The sequence below is a fragment of the Pantherophis guttatus genome, chromosome 2 (genome assembly GCF_059756535.1).
Source record: "Pantherophis guttatus breed Tessera chromosome 2, ASM5975653v1, whole genome shotgun sequence".
Taxonomy (NCBI): domain Eukaryota; kingdom Metazoa; phylum Chordata; class Lepidosauria; order Squamata; family Colubridae; genus Pantherophis; species Pantherophis guttatus.
The window spans coordinates 268,568,562-268,588,208 of NC_142064.1; the positions used below are offsets into that span (position 1 = coordinate 268,568,562).

The 19,647-nt window shown below is 46.0% G+C and overlaps 2 protein-coding genes across 2 annotated transcripts in view; one reads left to right on the forward strand and one right to left on the reverse strand.

The window, feature by feature from the left end:
• The window catches only part of LOC117662570 (uncharacterized), a 20,245-nt gene extending 15,568 nt beyond the window's left edge, over positions 1 to 4,677 (reverse strand). Inside the window, exons 1-2 of the mRNA XM_034412018.3 lie at positions 3,096 to 4,677; positions 1,659 to 2,127 (exon numbers count right to left, since the gene is read on the reverse strand). Coding sequence (XP_034267909.2) covers positions 1,659 to 2,127; positions 3,096 to 3,512 — 886 coding nt within the window. The 5' untranslated portion in view covers positions 3,513 to 4,677. The remainder of the gene's footprint in view (positions 1 to 1,658; positions 2,128 to 3,095) is intronic.
• Positions 4,010 to 19,115, forward strand: LOC148115850 (uncharacterized). The gene is made up of 4 exons (XM_087884206.1): positions 4,010 to 4,865; positions 8,519 to 9,338; positions 12,743 to 12,869; positions 15,537 to 19,115. Exons 1-4 carry the CDS (start codon positions 4,318 to 4,320, stop codon positions 16,610 to 16,612), a joined length of 2,571 nt encoding a protein of 856 aa, XP_087740332.1. The 5' UTR covers positions 4,010 to 4,317; the 3' UTR covers positions 16,613 to 19,115.
• Positions 19,116 to 19,647: the final 532 nt, after the last annotated feature.

Sequence of the window (19,647 nt, forward strand, 5' to 3'; positions counted from 1 at the left end):
TCACGGACACTCTGCACATGCGCAGAAGCACCGTACACACTCACATTCCCGAATCAGTAGCGAAGGTAAGTGAAAACCACTACTGATACCACCTCATAGTGCTTTACAGAGTCAGCATGTTACTCTCCCCAACAATCGGGGTCCTCATTTTACCGACCTCGGGAAGAACAGAAAGCTGAGTCAGCCTTGAGCTGGTCAGCATTGAACAGCCAAAATTGCTGGCAGTCGGCAGAAACAGCCTGCAATTTAGTAACGAATTGTAACAACAATTGAGCTGAGAACTTTGGTTCCTAAGCGAGAAATTTGTTAAGTGAGTTTTGCCCCATTTTAATGACTTTTCTTGCCACAATTGTGAAGTGGAGGACTACTTTGGTTGTTAAATTAGTCACAATGTTGGGAAATGAATCTGGCTTGCTTGTCAGAAGGTTGCAAAAGGGGATCAATCACCAGACCCCCGGGACGTTGCAACCGTCGTAAATGTGAGACAGTTGTCAAGCATCCAATCCAATCACGCACCCAAGGGGAGGCTGCAATGGTTAGAAGTGTGAAAAATAAGTCACAAGTCACTTTTTTCAGTACCGATGTAACTTCAAACGGTCGCTAAATGAACTGTTGTAAGTTGAGGACTACCTGTACTGCATTCTAAGCACTGCGCCACTATGGCTCTTAAACGAACAGCTGGACCTGTGCAGATCAACAAGAGGACCGGATATGCCGTCACATTGATCTAAATCAGCAGAGCATTTATTGCAATTTATTTCATGTTTTACACAGAGATCTCCCTGACTTTTTTTTGTCTATCTCTCTTCTCTCCCCCCCCCACCAAAGAAAACCTTTAATTCACGAGCTCCTGGATACCCCTTTTCTCCCCGAATGCCATCACTCTGCTTAACAACTAATTCTCACAACCTTGTCAAATAATTTACTAAGACTGTATTACTATTATTCTTCTCTTCCTTACTAGTATCTATCTCTTCCCACTTATTACTATAACTATGTTGCTTGTATCTTTCCATTTATATCGTTTTTGTTTCCTAGTACGATTTGATAGCTTATTAGTAACCTTGACTATCACTGTTGTATCTTTTTAGTCTTGATGAATGTATTTTACGGAGGATACGGAGGATCCAAGACTTACGCATCTTCCGCCGCGCCCTAAAAACGTTTTTATTCCAACAGGCTGGTCTGGCTTAACTCTCCCTTTTAAATTGGGTTTTAAATTGGGTTTTAAATGTCTTTTAGATAAATTGGATGTTTAAATTTTTTGAGCCTAAATTATTTAATCTGTTTTTAATAGTTTTTAACTTTTGTATGTCTTTGTATTTTATTTTTGGCTGTTCACCGCCCTGAGTCCTTCGGGAGTAGGGCAGTATACAAATATGAAAAATAAATAAATAAATAAATAAATTTTATTCTTCTTATGTACACTGAGAGCATATGCACCAAAGACAAATTCCTTGTGTGTCCAATCACACTTGGCCAGTAAAGAATTCTATTCTATTCTATTCTATTCTATTCTATTCTATTCTATTCTATTCTATTCTATTCTATTCTATTCTATTCTATTCTATTCTATTCTATTCTATTCTATTCTTCCATTTCTCTTCCCCAAAGGCATCTCACAATCAGCCAATTACTGCAGTGAGAAGAAAACGCACCTGCATCCCCAGGTCGGCCGGGTTTTGTCACTTGGGAATGTGCGTCAGCAAGCACAACGAAGAGCTGGGATTTTGTTGCTTCCACACGTTCCGGTGGAAGTTTCCGTAAAGAGTCCGCAACAGCCAGGGCAAAAGTTGTGTATTCATCATTGCGACGGCTGTTATCGGGGTTCAACAGTGACATCACTGCAGTTTGAAGTTGCTCCCAGCGTAGAGTGACCAAAGCGTCTAGTATCTCGTCCCTTCCCATCATCTTCCTCCTCTTTCTTGACTGGGGGACTGGTGTTTTTATGGGTGACCCAGTGAGCCCACTGGTTGAACTCTCATCATCGTCATCATCATCGCTACTGTGCATTGAGAAGACACCCGAGCGCCTGGATGCATGGTGTGATGTGAATGAGATGTCCTCCATGTGCAAGCTTGAATCCAAAGAGTCTTTCTCTAGAGGATCTGGCATGACATCCTCAGGCTGTAATTATATAATTTGTGCCAACAATTATCCAAACAGATACGTGGTTACATACATAACACTTTTAAAGACATCAATGCAATTAGCATAAAAAAAATCTAATGAAAGTAAGTAGACCTGATTTGTACAGCACTGTTTTTTTTTTTTAATTTGATTTATATGCCGCCCTTCTCCGGAGACTCAGGGCGGCTTACAATGCGTTAAGCAATAGCCTTCATAATTTTGTATACAAAGTCAGCTTATTGCCCCCACAAACTGGGTCCTCATTTCACCTACCTTAGAAAGGATGGAAGGCTGAGTCAACCTTGAGCCTTGGAGAGATTCGAACCAGCAGTAATTGCAGGCAGCTGTGTTAATAACAGGGTGCTTAGACCACTGTACTATCAAGGCTCTACTATAGGTTCATACTATATTATGAATGCAGTGCTATTCGCTTTAATAATGCAGTGCTACTTCCTTATGTATGTCTGGGTCAGAGACAGAGGTGGTTATCGTCAGCTCAAAATGCGGAAGGAGTGTGTTTGTGGGTCAAAAGAGACCGTGTCCCCAGTTTGGGACACAGTGGCTCAGTGGCTAAGATGCTGAGCTTGTCGATTGAAAGGTCGGCAGTTCAGCGGTTTGAATCCCTAGTGCCATGTAATGGGGTGAGCTCCCATTACTTGTCCCAGCTTCTGCCAACCTAGCAGTTCGAAAGCACGTAAAAAATACACGTAGAAAAATAAGGGACTACCTTTGGTGGGAAGGTAACAGCGTTCCGTGCGCCTTTGGTGTTTAGTCATGCTGGCCACATGACCACAGAGACGTCTTCGGACAGCGCTGGTTCTTTGGCTTTGAAACGGAGATGAGCACCGCCCCCTAGAGTCGGGAACGACTAGCCATGATATGTGCGAGGGGAACCTTTACCTTTACCTTTTACCCAGTTCTCTACAAATATAAACACGTTCTAGATTAGGACGTGGTTTTCTTACCTCCGTTGCAGCACCGTTGACATTCGCTTGGGTTTCCCAGTGTTTTACAAATTCTTCCAACCAGGACAGCATTATAGAATGGGCCAGCGGCCCTGGATCCCTGGTCTTGGTTTTCATTCTTTTTTTCAGCCTGACGAACTCGTCTCGCAGTTGCTTCCACTTTTCTCTGCATCGGTCTGGATCTTCCTCCACAATTCTTCTCCACGAATGGGCTGCCGCCTCCTGGCTCCTGTAGTCTCTATCCGTCACGTCGTGCAAATGTTGGTATCTCCTCACTTCGTGGGCCAGTCTCTCCTCCAGCTGCTCCATTTTGCCGTTTGAATGTGCCTCGCCTTCCTCCCGCCTCCCACCGGGAAGTCGGGTTATCCGATCCGCATGCAAAAGATGCGCATCCCTTACACAACGGTTTGCAACCATCAGCAACCCATCGACCCCTTCACAGCGTAGGTGTGGAGTAACACCTATGTGCCGTTGCAGACAAAGCAAAAGCAAACTGTGAGAATCAAGGAGAAAAGCAACCTGGAATTAAGGAGTAATTAACAGTGAGAACAATTAACCAGTGGAACGACTTGCATCCAGAAGTTGTGGATGCTCCATCACTAGAGGTCTTTAAGAAGAGACTGGATAGACACTTGTCTATAGGGTCTCCTGCCTGAACAGGGGGTTGGGCTAGATGACCTCCAAGATCCCTCCCAGCTCTATTCTGAATCCACTCCCCCCCATCAGTGACACATGCCTAGCACAGATCTGGAGGTCTGTCCCATGGCAATAGATAGACAGATAGAGCGGCACACAACTTCCGGAACCGATGCAGGAACAGTGAACATTGTCCAAGATTCTCCTTCGAGGCAGAGCCGCCCTTCTTTCTTTGCGCCTGCGCGTCAAATCCCCCCCCCCCCCTTTGGACCCGGAAACAGTCTCCTAGATGTCCTTTCCTTCTATTTTTCACATCTCTACGTTGCTATAGAAACTTCCGGTCGGTCCTTCATTCCTCCCCCCCCCACCCCTTCCCCTGCGCAGGGTCCGACCAGCGAGATGCTACGAATCGGACAGCGGCTTCCCCGAAGGGCGGCCGCGCTTCTGCGCAGGCGCAAGCCTCGGAACCCTTAAGTGATTTTTCCCCAGCCCGCCCGAGAGTCTCCACATTCTCTCCCACCCACCCCCAAGTTGGCGAGTTGGGCGGTCCCGCCGGCGTCTCCGAACTCGGTCGCCGGGCCGCACCATGGCTTCGGCGGGGGTGGAGAAGCGGAAGCGGGTCAACCTGAGCGTGAAGCAGAAGCTGGAGCTGATCGAGAAGCTGGAGTCGGGCTGGTCGGTGGCGCGGGTGTGCGAGGAGTACGGCGTGAAGAAGCAGACGGTGTCGGACATCCGCAAAGCCAAGGAGAAGCTGAGGAAGTTCGTGCTGATGTGCGACGTCGACTCCACCGGCAGCGGGGCGGAGATCGGGGCCAGGAAGCACATGAAGATGTCCCAGGAGGCTTCCCTGGAGGAAGCCGTGCTCAGGTGGTATGTGGAACAGCGGTCTGGAGGAACCAAGGTCCGCCGCGTCGACCTCAAGGCGGCCGCCAACGCCATCGCCGCCGACATGAAGCTCAACTTCAAGGCCAGCGACGGCTGGATCTGGCGCTTCTACAAGCGACACGGCATCGACCACAAGCGAGCCTGCGCCGGGGAAGCCGCCGCCACTGCCGCCGCTGCCGAGGAGGAGGAGGAAGGGATGGAGCCGCTGGGCAGCGGCTTCTACAAGCGCTACATCATGTCGCAGATCAGGTGGGATCGCTGGACCTCCAAGGCAGCGGTCCAACACACACACACACCAAAAAAAACCAGGAGTCAATATGGGGATGCTGCAACCGGCACCTTTTTTTTTTCCAGGGCCGAACGGTCACTATAAAGGAACTGTCGTTAAGTCGAGAACTACCTCTGGTTAAGCTCGGAAAGCCATTTAAGCTCCGGGGTCTGTGACAATTCGCCACAGTCAACTCGCCACGGCCAGCTCGCCGAAAGACAACTCGCTGTAGGAACAACTCGATGCGGGACAAGAGTTACCCGAATATCAAAGGAATGGTGGAATAGAATCATTAAGCAAAAGAAGGGACGGAATGAAATGCGAATGGCAAAAATTAAAAGAATTCTTAACTTGTTTTCAGCCGTTAAAATAGAATTGTGAAATTGTGCCGAGTCGCCACACGGCGAGTTGACTGGTGAATTGGCTGCGGCAAAAGTTGTCTCATTCCCTTAGCCCCTGTAAGAAGACGGCGGCGGCTTGAGCCTCAGACCTGGAAGTGTGTGTGTGCGCAGACACACACACACACACACACACACACACACACACACACACACACACACACACATACACACACACAAAACCATCCTCATTTCTTAGATCACAACTGAATTTCCAATCTCTTTAATGGACGGACGTCCCTTACCGCACATGCATTCTGGCCTCCCAACTCAAGTGGCCCGGTTGCGAATTAGGACACGGCCCGAGGAGGTTGCGGACCCCTACTTTAAGGGACGTTCTGGTTTTAACGGACATCCTTCCAGAGGTTGGAAATTCAGTTGTGGGATGGTTGTGCACACTTCCAGGTCTGAGTCTCAAGCTGCAGATGTCCTCCTGCAGGGGCTAAATAGTTTTGTGAGCTTAACTAGCAATAGCTATAGCACTTAGACTTACCGTATATACCGCTTCACAGTGCTTTTACAGCCCTCTCTAAGAATCAGCATATTGCTCCCAACAATCTGGATCTTCATTTTACCAATCGTGGAAGGATGGAAGGCTGAGGCAACCTTGAGCCTGGTGAGGCTCGAACTGCCAAATTGCAGGTAACCGGCAGTCAGCAGAAGTAGCCTGCAGTACTGCATTCTAACCACTGCACCACCACAGTGTAGAGATAGTCCTTGCCTTACCACAGTTCCTTTAGTGACCGTTCAAAGCTACATCGGCACTGAAAAAAGTGGCTCAATGGCCGTTGCAGCATCCCTGTGGTCCCATGATCAAAATTCAGATGCTTGGCTGTTGATTCATATTTATGACGATTGCAGTGTCCCGGCGTCACGGGATCCCTTTTTGCGACTTTCTGGCAAGCAAAGTCAATGGGGAAGCCAGATTCACTTAACAACTTCATGACTGATTTAATAACTGCGGTGATTCACTTAAGAACGGTGGCAAAGAAAAGTCGTAAAATGGGGCAAAGGTCACTTAACATGTCTCACTTAACAGCAGAAATTGTGGCCTCAATTGTGGTTGTAAGTTTTAAGAATTCCCTATATAGTCTTTGTTGCTCTATATGGGAACCTGAAAATCAAAGAATGGAAATATTGGAATGAACCATAGAGATCATCTAATCCAGAGGTGGGAAACTACTGTATAGATCAGGGGGTTTTTTTGTTTTTTTTTTTTAATTTGATTTATATGCCGCCCTTCTCCGGAGACTCAGGGCGGCTTACAATGTGCTAAGCAATAGCCTTCATTCTTTTGTATATTTATACAAAGTCAGCTTATTGCCCCCACAACTGGGTCCTCAATTTACCTACCTTAGAAAGGATGGAAGGCTGAGTCAACCTTGAGCCTTGGTGAGATTCAAACCTGCAGTAATTGCAGGCAGCTGGTCTTAATAACCAGCTTAATAACAGGGTGCCTTAGACCACCGTACTACCAAGGCTCTTGATGGTGAACCTTTTTTTCCTTGGGTGCCAAAAGCACACGTGCCGACACCCATAATGCAATCCCTCCTGCAGGCCCTGCCCCGTTCCCCCACGCATGCGCATGTGACCCCCGCTCTCCCCCCACGCATCCGTGCACGATCCCCGTTTTGGTGCTAGCAGGCCTCCCTGAAGCCTCCTGGAACCAAAAACGGGGCACGAGAGGGGCGGCGCAACCTCCCACCCCCGCACATGTGCGCACATCTCCCAGCAGAGACCCAAAAATCAGCTGGCCAGGAGGAGGTCCGTGGGCATGCGTGGTGGAGCAGTTCTGGGCGTCGGCTCGCCTGCCCGCAGAGATGTGCCATAGGTTCGCCATCACGAGTATAGATACTTGCTCAGTCAAGAATGGGTGGAAATCACATCCACTCTTCAGAAAGGTCCATGGTAGAGAAAAAGACTTCTGAACAAGTATGGAGACTTTCTGTATAATTAGAAAAGGGCCATTAAACTATGTTACGTTGATTGTCTCATCCCCAGCCTATACCTGGGATGGCCTTATGTCACCCTGGTATAAAAGCCATTACCCAAAATGTGCGGCTGAAGGAGCCAGAATCCTTGACTTGCTTATTTCATTCACTGTTCAGTAACAATTGTGTTACTTACTTAACAACTGCAGTGATTCACTTAACAACCTGGGCCTGGTGGCTCAGCAGACTAAAAGCATTGTGATTAACACCAGCTGTCTGCAATTACTGTAAGTTCGAATCTCACCAGGCTCAAGGTTGACTCAGCCTTCCATCCTTTCTAAGGTAGGTAAAATGAGGACCCAGATTGTGGGGGCAATAAGCTGACTTTGTATAAATATACAAAAGTATGAAGGCTTAACGCATTGTAAGCCGCCCTGAGTCTCCAGAGAAGGGCGGCATATAAATCAAATTTAAAAAAAAAAGAAAAAGAAAACCCACCATGGTAAGAAAAGTTGTAAAATGGGGCAAAAACTAACAAATGTCTCGCTTAGCAACATATGTTTTTGGCTCAGTTGTGGTCGTAAATCATGGATTACCTCTATCAGCTGCTTTATAACTCCTTTCAAACTACAGTAGTGGCCAAAATTGTGGAAACCTTTTGGGAAAAGTGTGTTTTCTAAAACTAGCTAATAGCACCACTTTTTTTGGGAGAAGTACCATAAAATTATATATCAATGGAAAGATAATTTAATCAAGAATGTAATGCAATAACGTTTATGAAGGATTTGCTATTAGAATAGCAGTTACAGTATAAAGAAGAAGAGTGAAACACGTAAAAAAAACGAGATATGCAAAAATTATCACCATAGAAAAAAACGAGATATACAAAAATTATCACGTCAGTTAATACTTAGTTGGGTAACCTTTAGCATGAATTACAGCCTTACGACGTCTTCCCATGGAGTGAACCAAGTCTTTTAGTTCTGCAGCTGTTATAATGTGAAACCAAGATTGAATGATGGCTTCTATTAACTGGGTTTTGTTGCTGGGTCGCTTCTGATTAACAAGTTTCTTTACTCAGCTCCATAGATTTTCAATTGGGTTAAAATCTGGGCTATTCCCAGGCCATTCCAGCAGTGGAATAGGATTATCTTGAAACTCCAAAAAAAAAAAAAAAAAGTGGTGTTATTAGCCATCAAACCTCAAAAATACACTTTTCCCAAAAGGTTTCCACAATTTTGGCCCTTACTGTATATTAGGTTCCTTACGTTTGGTCTGCTAAATCTGATCTTTGAAAAATTCTAGATCCAAGAGCAAAGAGCCTGCAGAGAAAGCAATGAAAGAGAAAAATTGTGCAGATCCCCAGTGGAAGGGAGGACCAGAAAATCCCACCAATCCAGTTCAGCCTCTCTATATTTCAGAACCAAAATTAGAAGAAACGGATCTCAGAAAACTCCCCTGCGAAATTCAGCCTCCGTCCCTTTCGGAGCAACCGGGATGGGGAACGTCACAGAAAAGTAAAAGAGAACCGTTCCATGGGATGGAAGAACGCTGGGAAGCCCAGTGGCAGCAGTTCCTCAAAACCCTGCAACCTGCCCACACAGGAGAAGACAACCCAGGGTTTCCAGAAGCTTCTCCTTGGGAAGATACCAAGGCCTTCCTAGCGTCCTTTGAGCAGGTGGCCCAAGCCTGTCAGTGGCCCTCAGAACAGTGGGTGGGCCATCTTCTGCCAGCGCTGAGTGGAGAAGCCGAAGTGGTCTTCCGAAGTCTGGAAGCCAGAGATCGGGAGGACTATGGGAAGGTGAAGGCCGCCATCTTGCGAGGGGAAGCCCTGAAAATGGAGGTGCAGCGCCAACATTTTCGGCAGTTCTGCTGCCAGGAAGTGGGAGACCCCCGAAGGATCCATAGCCAACTCCAGGAGCTTTGTCTCCAGTGGCTGAAGCCGGAGAGACACACCAAGGAACAGATTCTGGAGCTGCTGATCCTGGAGCAGTTCCTGGCCAGCCTTCCATCGGACCTCCAGAGCTGGATCCGAGCAGGAGGAGCAGACACCTGTTCCCAGGCGGTGGCTCTGGTCGAGGACTTCCTGAGGAGCCAGCAGGAGGTCAAATCAGAGTCATATGAGGTATGGTTTAAAGATTACAATCCTAGCCTTTTGTGTTACTGAATGTGGATTAGGTTGCTAGGTAAAGGTAAAGGTTCCCCTCGCACATATGTGCTAATCGTTCCTGACTCTAGGGGGCAGTAGTCATCTCCGTTTCAAAGCCGAAGAGCCAGCGCTGTCCAAAGACATCTCCGTAGTCATGTGGGCGGTATGACTAAACGCCAAAGGCACACGGAACGCTGTTACCTTCCCACCAAAGGTGGTCCCTATTTTTCTACTTGCATTTTTTATGTGCTTTCGAACTGCTAGGTTGGCAGAAACTGGGACAAGTCCCTTGGGAGTTGGGCAGCATAGAAATATGATTAATTAAATTAAATTAAATAATGGGAGCTCACTCCATTACGCAGTACTAGGGATTCGAACCGCCGAACTGCTGACCTTTTGATCGAGAACCTCAGCGTCTTAGCCACTGAGCCTCCGTATCCCTAGGTTGTTTGACGCAACCACAATTCTTCGCTTGAAAATTAGCTGCATTTGTAAGATAACGGAACGAGGGTGAAGCATTTTGGGTTAGCTGAATTTCCTTCCGTGCAAAACATCACCGAGTGTGAGGGAAATTGGGGGGGGGTGTTTAAAAAAATTGATCAATAAAATAAGAACAGCTAGTCCTCGACTTATGACCACCACGGAGCCCCAAATTTCTGTTGTGAACAAGGCAGCGGTTAAGTGCATTTTGTTCCATTTTACAACTTTTCTTGCCATAGCTGTGAATCCCTGCGGTTGTTAAGTTAGTAACACGGTTGTAAAGTGAGCCTGGCTTCCCCATTGACTTTGCTTGGCAGAAGGATGCAAAAGACCCCCGGGATCTCACAACTGTCATAAATATGAGTGAGTTGTCAAGTGTCTGAGTTAGCATCAGGGGATGCTGCAACAGTTATAAGTGTGAAAAAAACGGTCACGGGACACTTTTCCCAGTGCCGCTGTAACTTCAAACAGTCATTAAATGAAAGATTGTAAGTCGAGGACTGTCTATATATTAAGGCACAGGTTTGTAACGCAAAACAAAAGCAACCAACATTTGGAAGGGACAAATTTGACAAGTTTCAGGCCAGGGTGGCTGCCTCATTAGGATCTACGACAATTCACCTCAGCCGACTGGCCGCGGGACAACTCGTTGTGGGACAAGAGTGACACTAATATCCAAGAATTAGTGGAATAGAATCTGTCAGTTTGTTGCCGCACATCCGATCAGCACATAAGTGAATGAACTTCAGCAGGAGTCAAATTATATCAGAAACTTCTTTATAAATAATACCATACAGCAGAATTCAGCATACAGTATCAGGAACACAGAAGCAATATTCCTAGAAGCAAGTCTACAGAGGAGAGCGGGGGTCCCCAAACTTGGCAGCTTTAAGACTTGTGGACTTCAACTCCCAGAATTCTCCAGCCAGCTATGCTGGCTGGAGAATTCTGGGAGTTGAAGTCCACAAGTCTTAAAGCTGCCAAGTTTGAAGACGTCTGGAGTAGAGAGATACAGAGGGTATATATTGTACAGAGGCAGCCATTACAGAGGCCAAACCAACTCTTATATACAGTTCAGCAAGTCTAAGCCACGCCCAGACTCCAAACTCGGTGGTGCAGCAGACTAAAGTGCTGTTAAGTGCTAGCCCTTTGCTGCCAGCTGCCTGCAATTAGTGCAAGCTCGTGCAAGTGCAAGTTCGAATCTCACCAGGCTCAAGGTTGACTCAGCCTTCCATCCTTTCGAGGTAGGTAAATTGAGGACCCGGATTGTGGGGGCAATAAGCCGACTTTGTATAGAACAACACCACTTAGGGGGGGCCAAAAGCCCTAATAAGCAGGTATATACAAAAAAAAAAAAAAAAAAAAGTATGCAGGCTATTGCTATAATGCATTGTAAGCCGCCCTGAGTCTACGGAGAAGGGCGGCATATAAATTGGACTAATAAATAAACTGTCTCTTATGGCCCCATACAAACAAATACTATGTTTCAGTTTCCAAACAGTCCTCATTGGCTGACCTGTTGCCATGGTCTATTCCAGCTCATAATTACTTATATTGACAGAATCGTTAAAGATAGGATGGCAAAGGAGGGACAAAAGGAAATGTGAATGCCAAAAAAACGAAAAATATTTTTAACATTATTTTAAATAATCAAATTGAACCATTGAATATTCCCACCGCGAGTTGGCCGTGGTGAGTTCTTCCGCAGCAATTTGGCTCTGGTGAGCGGGCCGTAGCGAGTTGGCCGATTTTGCCTCATTAATCCCAAGGGCTGCAGATGTGATACGCACACCGGGAAGTTTTCAGACAATAATCGCAGTTGTGCATGTAATATGCAAGAGAGTCAGTTCCTGCTGTCCTGGCTAGCCAATGCTAACTGAATCCCATAGTTGTTAGCAGGGTGGATAAAAATCAATGATTTTTTAAAAATGCGCAGCAGACTAATAGCCTGTTATAGCCTGTTATTAACATTCAGCTGCCTGCAATTACTGCTGGTTCGAATCTCGCCAGGCTCAAGGTTGACTCAGCCTTCCATCCTTTCTAAGGTAGGTAAATTGAGGACCCAGTTTGTGGGGGCAATAAGCTGACTTTGTATAAATATACAAAAGTATGAAGGCTATTGCTTAACGCATTGTAAGCCGCCCTAAGTCTCTGGAGAAGGGCGGCATATAAATCAAATTTAAAAAAAAATCAAAAATCAAAAAAATCAGATTTTTTTTTTATTTAAATCGGATTTTTTTAATTTAAATCGGATTTTTTTTATTTTTATCGAATTTATTTTAATAAAAAACTTTTGGGGTAAAAATCTATCGTAAAACAGTTTTCTATTTAAGATACATAAATCATTTAGTTTATTCAGCATGAAATGGAGCTTAGTTATGCAGCACGAGGCTGTATATTCTGCAACACTGGGACTATCGGTGAGTCAACAGTGGGTCAAAGGAGGAGCAGAGATGACAGTGGCTCTTTAAAAATTATGATTTAAATCGAGTTGATTTAAATCAAGCCTTTTTACTAGTGATTTAAATCATGATTTAAATTGTGATTTAAATCAACTCGATTTAAATCAAATCCACCCTGGTTATTAGGAAAGGCAATTTCCTGCCAGCGCCCCACAACCAAAGTCAGTAGGGAATTTTCTGATAGCGAGAAGAATCAACCAATGGGACAGCTTTTGCCTTCAGAAGTTGTGGGAGCTTCATCACTGGAGTCTTTCAAGAAGAGACTGGACTGCCATCTGTCAGAAATGGGTCTCCTGCTTGAGCAGGGGGTTGGACTAGATGACCTACAAGGTCCCTTCCAACTCTTGTTATTCTATTCTAAGTTTGAACTGTTGCTGAATGAAGGGTTGTAAGTCAAGGGCTATTTGTATCCCTAAGTCAGATTTTGGACTCTTGCAGGGGCCAGGGCTGATCCAGGAGGTGGCTGTGAGTTTTCACACCTCTGAGCAGACGCCATTAATTCCCGCAGAGAGGCAGCTTGATTGCAAGATCAAGCAAGAGGAGGAGGATGGGGGCAATTCAGAAGGTAAGATAAATGTGTTAGACTAGCACACACAGCTCAGATCGCTTGCCAGGATGTATATCTGTGATGGCAAAGTGTGACACAGGTGGCACGCAGCGCCCTCTCTGTGGGCACACGAGTTGTCGCCCCAGTTCAGCTCCGCCACGCATCCGTGTGCACCTCCCACCGGTCGGCTGGTCGTCAGATTTCTGCTGAAGATGTGCAGGGGGTGGGGTGTGTGCGGGGACACACGTGCATTACATTTTGGGGGTTCGCGCGTGCTTTGGGCACTCAGGCAGGAAAAGGTTACCCAATCTTTTTATTGGGTATGATTAGAGAAAATATTAGGAAAGAATTGAAATATTTAATATTGCATGTCATCACGGCAGCCAGGCTGGAATTCGCTCAGCTTTGGAAAACGGACCAAATTCCAACAGAACAATTAGTAATTCAAAAAATTTACAATTGTGTTGAAATGGATAGGCTAACACTGGAATTAAAGGATAAGGTAGATTCGAAATATTATATGGTATGGAACAAATGGCATGAATGGATAAATCAAAAACAAGGTTCCTAAGATAACAAAATTAACAACTAGACACCGTCAATAACGTATAGATATATATATATATATATTGTAATTTGTATTACTATATTGTGTGTATTTTCTATTTTTCTTCTTTCTTTTTCTTCTTTTCTTCTGTGTGTCTCTCTCTTTTCCATGTTTTTCTCTTTCTCTTCAGTTCTTAATGTTCTTTTATCTTTCTTTATTTCATATTTTATAATGTATGTAGTGAATGTGATATTTTATCTTTTTATACTTAATAAAGATTATTTTAAAAAAAAAGAAAAGAAAAGAGCCAATGAGAAACTAGTATATTAAGAGGATTTAAGTCATTTTTTTCAGTGCTGTTGTAACTCGGAACGAACTGTTGTAAGTCGAGGACTACCTGTATAACTTACTATCATTTAGATTTAATTCCTAGCTTTCTTCCAGGGCCTCATGGCAGCACCAATTTTCTTTCTGAAGAAGAAGAACTGAAGAAGCTTCTTGGATGAGAAGCAAAACGACTTCAAAGAAAAATCAGGAAGTCCAGCTGCCTCTTGGAAAAAAGCACTTTTAGGACATGCTTTGACATTGTAAACCTCGCAGAGTGTGCTATAAAGCGCTATGAGGCAGTATATAAGCCTAAATGCTTTTACTGTTAATGTGTGGGGACTTCAGCTCCCAGAATTCCCCAACCAGCATGGAATTTTGGAAGCTGAAGTCCACATACCTTAAAACTATCAGGACTGAGAAATTTTTAGAATAAGGAGGAGAGGAAACACTGTGTGGCTGTCAAGGGTTGGATTATTGTACAGGTAATTCTCGATGTACAACAGTTCATTTACTGACCGAAATCACAACAACACTGAAAAAAAATGACAATTTTTCACACGACCTTTAGCATCCCCGTGATCATGTGATCAAAATTCAGATGATTGGCAACTGGTTTATACTTAACAACCAATTCTGTGGCCCAAGGTCATGGGATCCCTTTTTGCAACCTTTTGAGACGCAAAATCAATGGGGAAGCTAGATTCACTTAACAACCAGGTTACTAACATATCAGCTGCAGTGATTCACTTAACAATTATAGCAACAAAGGTCATAAAATTGGGCAAAACTAAATTAACACATGTCTCACTTAGCAACAGAAATTTTGGGCTCAGTTGTGGGTCATAAGTCAAGGATTCCCTGTAATCTGGATCAGTAAAGATGAATTCCAGGATTTCTTGTGGAGTCTCTTTCCTGATCTGGCCTACCTCAAAGGACTCAGATATAGTAAATCTGACTTTCAAGAATTCACACTGCCTGGGGAACAGTGGTGATTCATTGCATTTCTAGAAATGGCCTAGAAATGCAATGAACAATGTAGAAACGAATCAGTAAATAGCATTATCCAAGATCAGAATCTGAGCATTGATCTGTTCTGACCTAGGCTTCCTGAGAAAGTATACAGCACAAACGTAGTCCCGGCAAACCTCTTTAATTCATACGGCTGTGAATTATTCACAGCCCAGTCCGACAGGCTTATCAAACAGTCTTGCAGGGGAGTGTTTACAAACAGTCACCTTATCTCCCTTGGAATGCTGCCAGAGAACTAATTGTCACACAAATTTAGCACAAGAGACAAGACACATTTAGAGTCAAACAGGACTTTTCCACAGCTTTTACTGATCAGATGAACTAATAGCTTCCTGCAAAAGCTCATATCTGTTAGCTTCCCTTTTATATCTTATGGGAGGGGCCAATCATCTCCAAGCCTTACTCCCAAGTCGACCCTGTTTTCTTAATTGTTTCTGTCTCCTGGCAGCTCTGCGCATGAGCACGCTGGGGACAGGCTCACGCTGTTCTTCTTCCTCGCTAATGTCAGACTCTGAAAGCTGCACATAACTATCAGATAGCCTTGGCCCCCTCTCTGCCTCCGAGGCAGAGCCCTCGTCCGAGTTTCCCCAGCCCCGAGGACTGAACCAACTTCCTCCCCAACTTCCTCACTGTCCTACTCTGCTGCCAGCTCTGCTGGCCGCTGGCGGGCCACAACATGATCCAGCAGGAAGCAGCGGCTTAGCCAGTGAGGGATGTAGATTGTTGATCTGAAAATCAGGTCCTTGGCTCTCTGAGTAACTTCTTTTTCCACTCTCTTCCAGCTGCTGATGAGTGGATCGCTGAGTTGAAAGAGGGGGATGACACCGAGTCCGCGAAGCTCCAGGGGACTCCTTGGGATAGTCTCCCCAAGCCCCAGGAGGACAGAGACGCCTTGGTGAGCCGCGATGCTGTTTCGAAGCAGAAGAGAGAAGATGGCTCAAGTCAGCCCATGGTTGAAATCTTTCCTCTGGCAGGAGAGGAGAGAAACCTAAGCCCAACGGTGATCAAGAAACGATATCGGATTCGGGGGAAGAAGACCTGTTCCGTCTGCAGCAAGACCTTCAGCAGGAGCACCGTGCTGGCCGCACACCAGAGGACCCACACGGGTGAAAAGCCGTTCGCGTGCCAGAACTGTGGGAAGTGCTTCAGCTTCAAATCGGCCCTGGTGGTGCATGAGAGGACCCACACGGGCGAGAGGCCCTATTCGTGCGATCGGTGCGGGAAAAGCTTCACTGTCAGTTGGGTCCTTACCAGGCACTACCGAGTCCATGCTAAAAAAGACCAGATGGGCTGCTTGGAGTGCGGGAAGAGCTTCACCCAAAAGTCTCAGCTGCTCAGCCACCAGAAAGTCCACGTCGGGGAGAAGCCTTTCCGATGGACCCAGTCTGGGGAAGCCTTTGGTGGTTGCGCCATGACTGTTAAGCGACAGGAAGTTACCTGCTCCGGGGAGGCGAAGCCCTACAGATGCCCAGATTGTGAAAAATCCTTCAACACATCCTCCCAATTGGACAGGCATCACCGGGTGCACACAGGGGAGAGGCCCTTCACTTGCTCCGAGTGTGGGAAGAGCTTCAGGCAGTGGCAGATTCTGATGGTGCACAAGAGGATTCACACGGGCGAGAAGCCCTTTAAGTGTGCCACCTGCGGGAAATGCTTTTCTAACCAGGCCAGCCACATCCGGCATCGGAAAGTCCACACGGGGGAGAGGCCGCACCTCTGCGCCATCTGCGGAAAACGGTTCCCCCATCATGCGGTTCTCGTGAAGCACCAGAAAATTCACACCCGGGAAGCCTTAAACAGTCACAAGGTGGCGGAGGAGAAAAAGGAGGAGGAGGAACGAGCGAAAGAAATTTCATAAAAGGAGAATGGAGTGTTTCTGGTTTGGGAAGCTGGGGCCGTAGGCATCCTTTCCTAACCCCGTGGCTTCCAGATATGTGGGACCTCTGGCCGCTTTGGGTGGAAGTGTCAAGGATTGTACTGGATCTCTGAAAATACTGGGTTCGGGAAGGGTTGACCTTGTAAATCTGCAGTGTGTGCCCATGCAGGCCCTTGAGAAGCACTTGGTCGGCTCCAGTTCTTGACGTCTGCCCCAGCACTCGTGTAGGAGAAGCACCCATCACCTCGCTGGGACGTTCCACAACCCTCCTGATGTTTGTATCTCGGAGTTTAAGTTGGGTGGGTTCTCAGCTGGGTGATGAGGGCTTATTGAATGTCTGTGAAGTTGATAGTCTCAGGGTTTTAGGATCTTCAAGCTATTCGCTATAGCGACTCAGTGAAGCAATTGATAGAAGACAAGGAGTCTATGTAATGGTTGCATTTTTATTGTCTAATATGCTGTTTCTCAACCATGGCAAGTTTAAGCTAGCTGACTGACTGGGTGTTGTGAGCTAGGCTCACCTGGTCATTACAGGACACAATTAGTCTCAAACAAAACTGTTTTATTATAACTGCTGAGAATTACTTCATTCCCAGCTTAGTCCAAATTAATTCCAAAACAAGTCCTTCAGAAAAAGTCCTTCGGGGTTATCACAAACCTTTTATCTTCTTTGGCCACCCTGCCAAAGGCCTTTCTTGGCAAAGCCCCACCTGCCAAAGTTCAGAAACAAGAGACACCGACTGGAAAACAGATTTAGCAACGTTGCTTTCCTACAAAGAGCCCAAGAGCCTTTGCTGCTCTTTTAAGCCTTATGGGAGGGGCCAATCATCTCCAGGCCTTACTCCCGAGTCGTCCCTTTTGTTTTAGCTACTCTTGCCTTCTGGCAGCTCTGCGCATGCGTGCACTAGGAACAGGCTCCTCCTGTTCCTCTGCCTCTCTGCTGTCCGACTCTGGAGGCTCTGGAGTTTGCACATCACTCCCAGATGGCTCTGGCCCCATCTCTGCCTCGGATGCAGAGCCCTCGTCCGGGCCTTCCCCAGCCTCCAGCACTGGCCCATGTTCCTCTCCAGCCTCCTCACTGTCCAACTCCACTGCTAGCTCCGCGGCCTGCTGGCGGACCACAACACTGAGGGATTCTGGGAGTTGAAGTCCACCTATCTTAAAACTTGCCACGGTTGGGAAACTGGCCTCACAACATGGGTGGGCATATCATAGGAAACATGTTTTGCTTGGAGTTGCAATTTGGAAGTTTGGTTGAACCATCTTGGGTGGACTGCAATTGAGGGGGGGAAATCTGACATCTGGAACTGGGCTTGTTCAGGTTGTGGCTGACACAAAATCCAGAGGTGCTTTCTGGGGTGAATAGCACAACATTCAAGCTTTACTCACCTGTCTTCTTCCCATCCATGGCGTGTGTGACATGCACCTACAGTATGTCCCAAGTGTCAGACTTCGATGCTATCTCAAAATAAATGAATTTCCAAACTGCCAATCTTTAAGGAAATCTTCTCTTTATTCGAGTACAGCAACCGGATCATGACTCGATGCGGACAAGACTGACCTTTTGCCCCCCAATCCCTCCCTTTCCGATCCCCAATTATCTGCTTCTCATTGGCTATCTTCCAAGTCACTCTCCTGACTTCTTGTCTCGTCATTTCACAGGAATGTTCCCCCCTCTTCATTTCCACGGAGACCGGGCTTCAAAGGGATTTAGCAGGCAAAAGTTCAGGGCTTATCTCCCTTTTCTATGTCAGCACTGAGACGCTGACACCAAGTAGGGAAATGAAGGTGCTGGGAAGATGGGAGGTGAGTCTATAGGACCTTACCCAATTAAGACTGAGGGCATTGGCAGTGGCAGCTCTTCACCCTGCCCTTCATTTTTCCTTCTTTTCCTTATCCCCCCTTAGTAACCCATCACCACAACCGACATTCTTGATTTTTCTCCATAGTCCCTGCCAACACATCTCTGCCATGAATGCACTTATGCCAATTTGGACTCTTGATCCGAAATCATGCAGGAAAGAGTCATGTGCAGGATGTTTAGTGCACCCCAATAGCGAATCTTCGGCTACCTCAGAAAGCTAAGAGTGGTGAGATCTGTTTAGTACTTGGATGGGAGACCACAAGGAAATCTCAGGGCTGCAGGTCATACTGGGATCTAAAAATAAAATAAAAATTCCAGGTGGCAGAAATAGTAAACCATGCGAATATTGGTGCCAAGCAAAATAAGCGGACACATCTGTGAAATGAACAAGAGCTGAGCTCAACTTTGTTTGTATGGTCTAATAGAATATAGGAATGGGAGCAAATGGGAGGGAAAAAAAACCTCAGAAAATCTTTTTTCCCCTTCAATTTCATTGTGTTTTTAGGTTCATTTTGCTTTAGTGAGGTTTCTTACTCTGAAGGCTGCTGTCGTTCCCTCAGAATTACCACATTGAGAAAATAATGTGTGTCATAGAAACTAATTAAAAGAAAATTAGAAGTATTGTTAGTCTGACTATGAAGTTTCTTTTCTTCTTCCCTTATTGTTGCTTTTCTCTCCTTAGCCCTGGCTCGCCATGGCCTCAAAAGATTCCCTCAGAGAAGCTGAGGTCCTCCATTGACTGGAATCACCCATTCAGTCATTGACCAATTTTTCAGAGATGGCGGTGTTCAATGATATGCTGGGATCTTATAGAAAAAAGAGTGAAAAGGACATTAGAGGCCAAGGAAGGCCCTCTATGGCATTCGTGGGGACTGTGGCTCTTTTATGACTTGTGGACTTCAACTCCCAGAATTCCTGAGCCAGCCATGGGAGTTGAAGTCCACAAGTCATTAAGGGGCCATCAGTCCCCATGTTGGCTCAAGAATTCTGGGAGCTGAAGTCCACAAGTCAAAAAGAGGCCATTCTACCCCACTTCAGCTCTATGGTGAGGGAGACATCAATATTTTCTAGTTTGCACATCTGCCCCCAGTATACAGGTAGTCCTCAACTTACGACCCCAATTGAGTCCAAAATTTCTGTTGCTAAGTGAAAC

What these genes read in the sequence shown, in the direction of transcription:
- LOC148115850 (XM_087884206.1), top strand. Translation starts at nt 4,318, where the DNA reads ATGGCTTCGGCGGGGGTGGAGAAGCGGAAGCGGGTCAACCTGAGCGTG. An exon ending in TCAAATCAGAGTCATATGAG is followed by an intron (nt 9,339 to 12,742) that starts GTATGGTTTAAA and finishes GGACTCTTGCAG; the next exon opens with GGGCCAGGGCTGATCCAGGA. An exon ending in GGATGGGGGCAATTCAGAAG is followed by an intron (nt 12,870 to 15,536) that starts GTAAGATAAATG and finishes ACTCTCTTCCAG; the next exon opens with CTGCTGATGAGTGGATCGCT.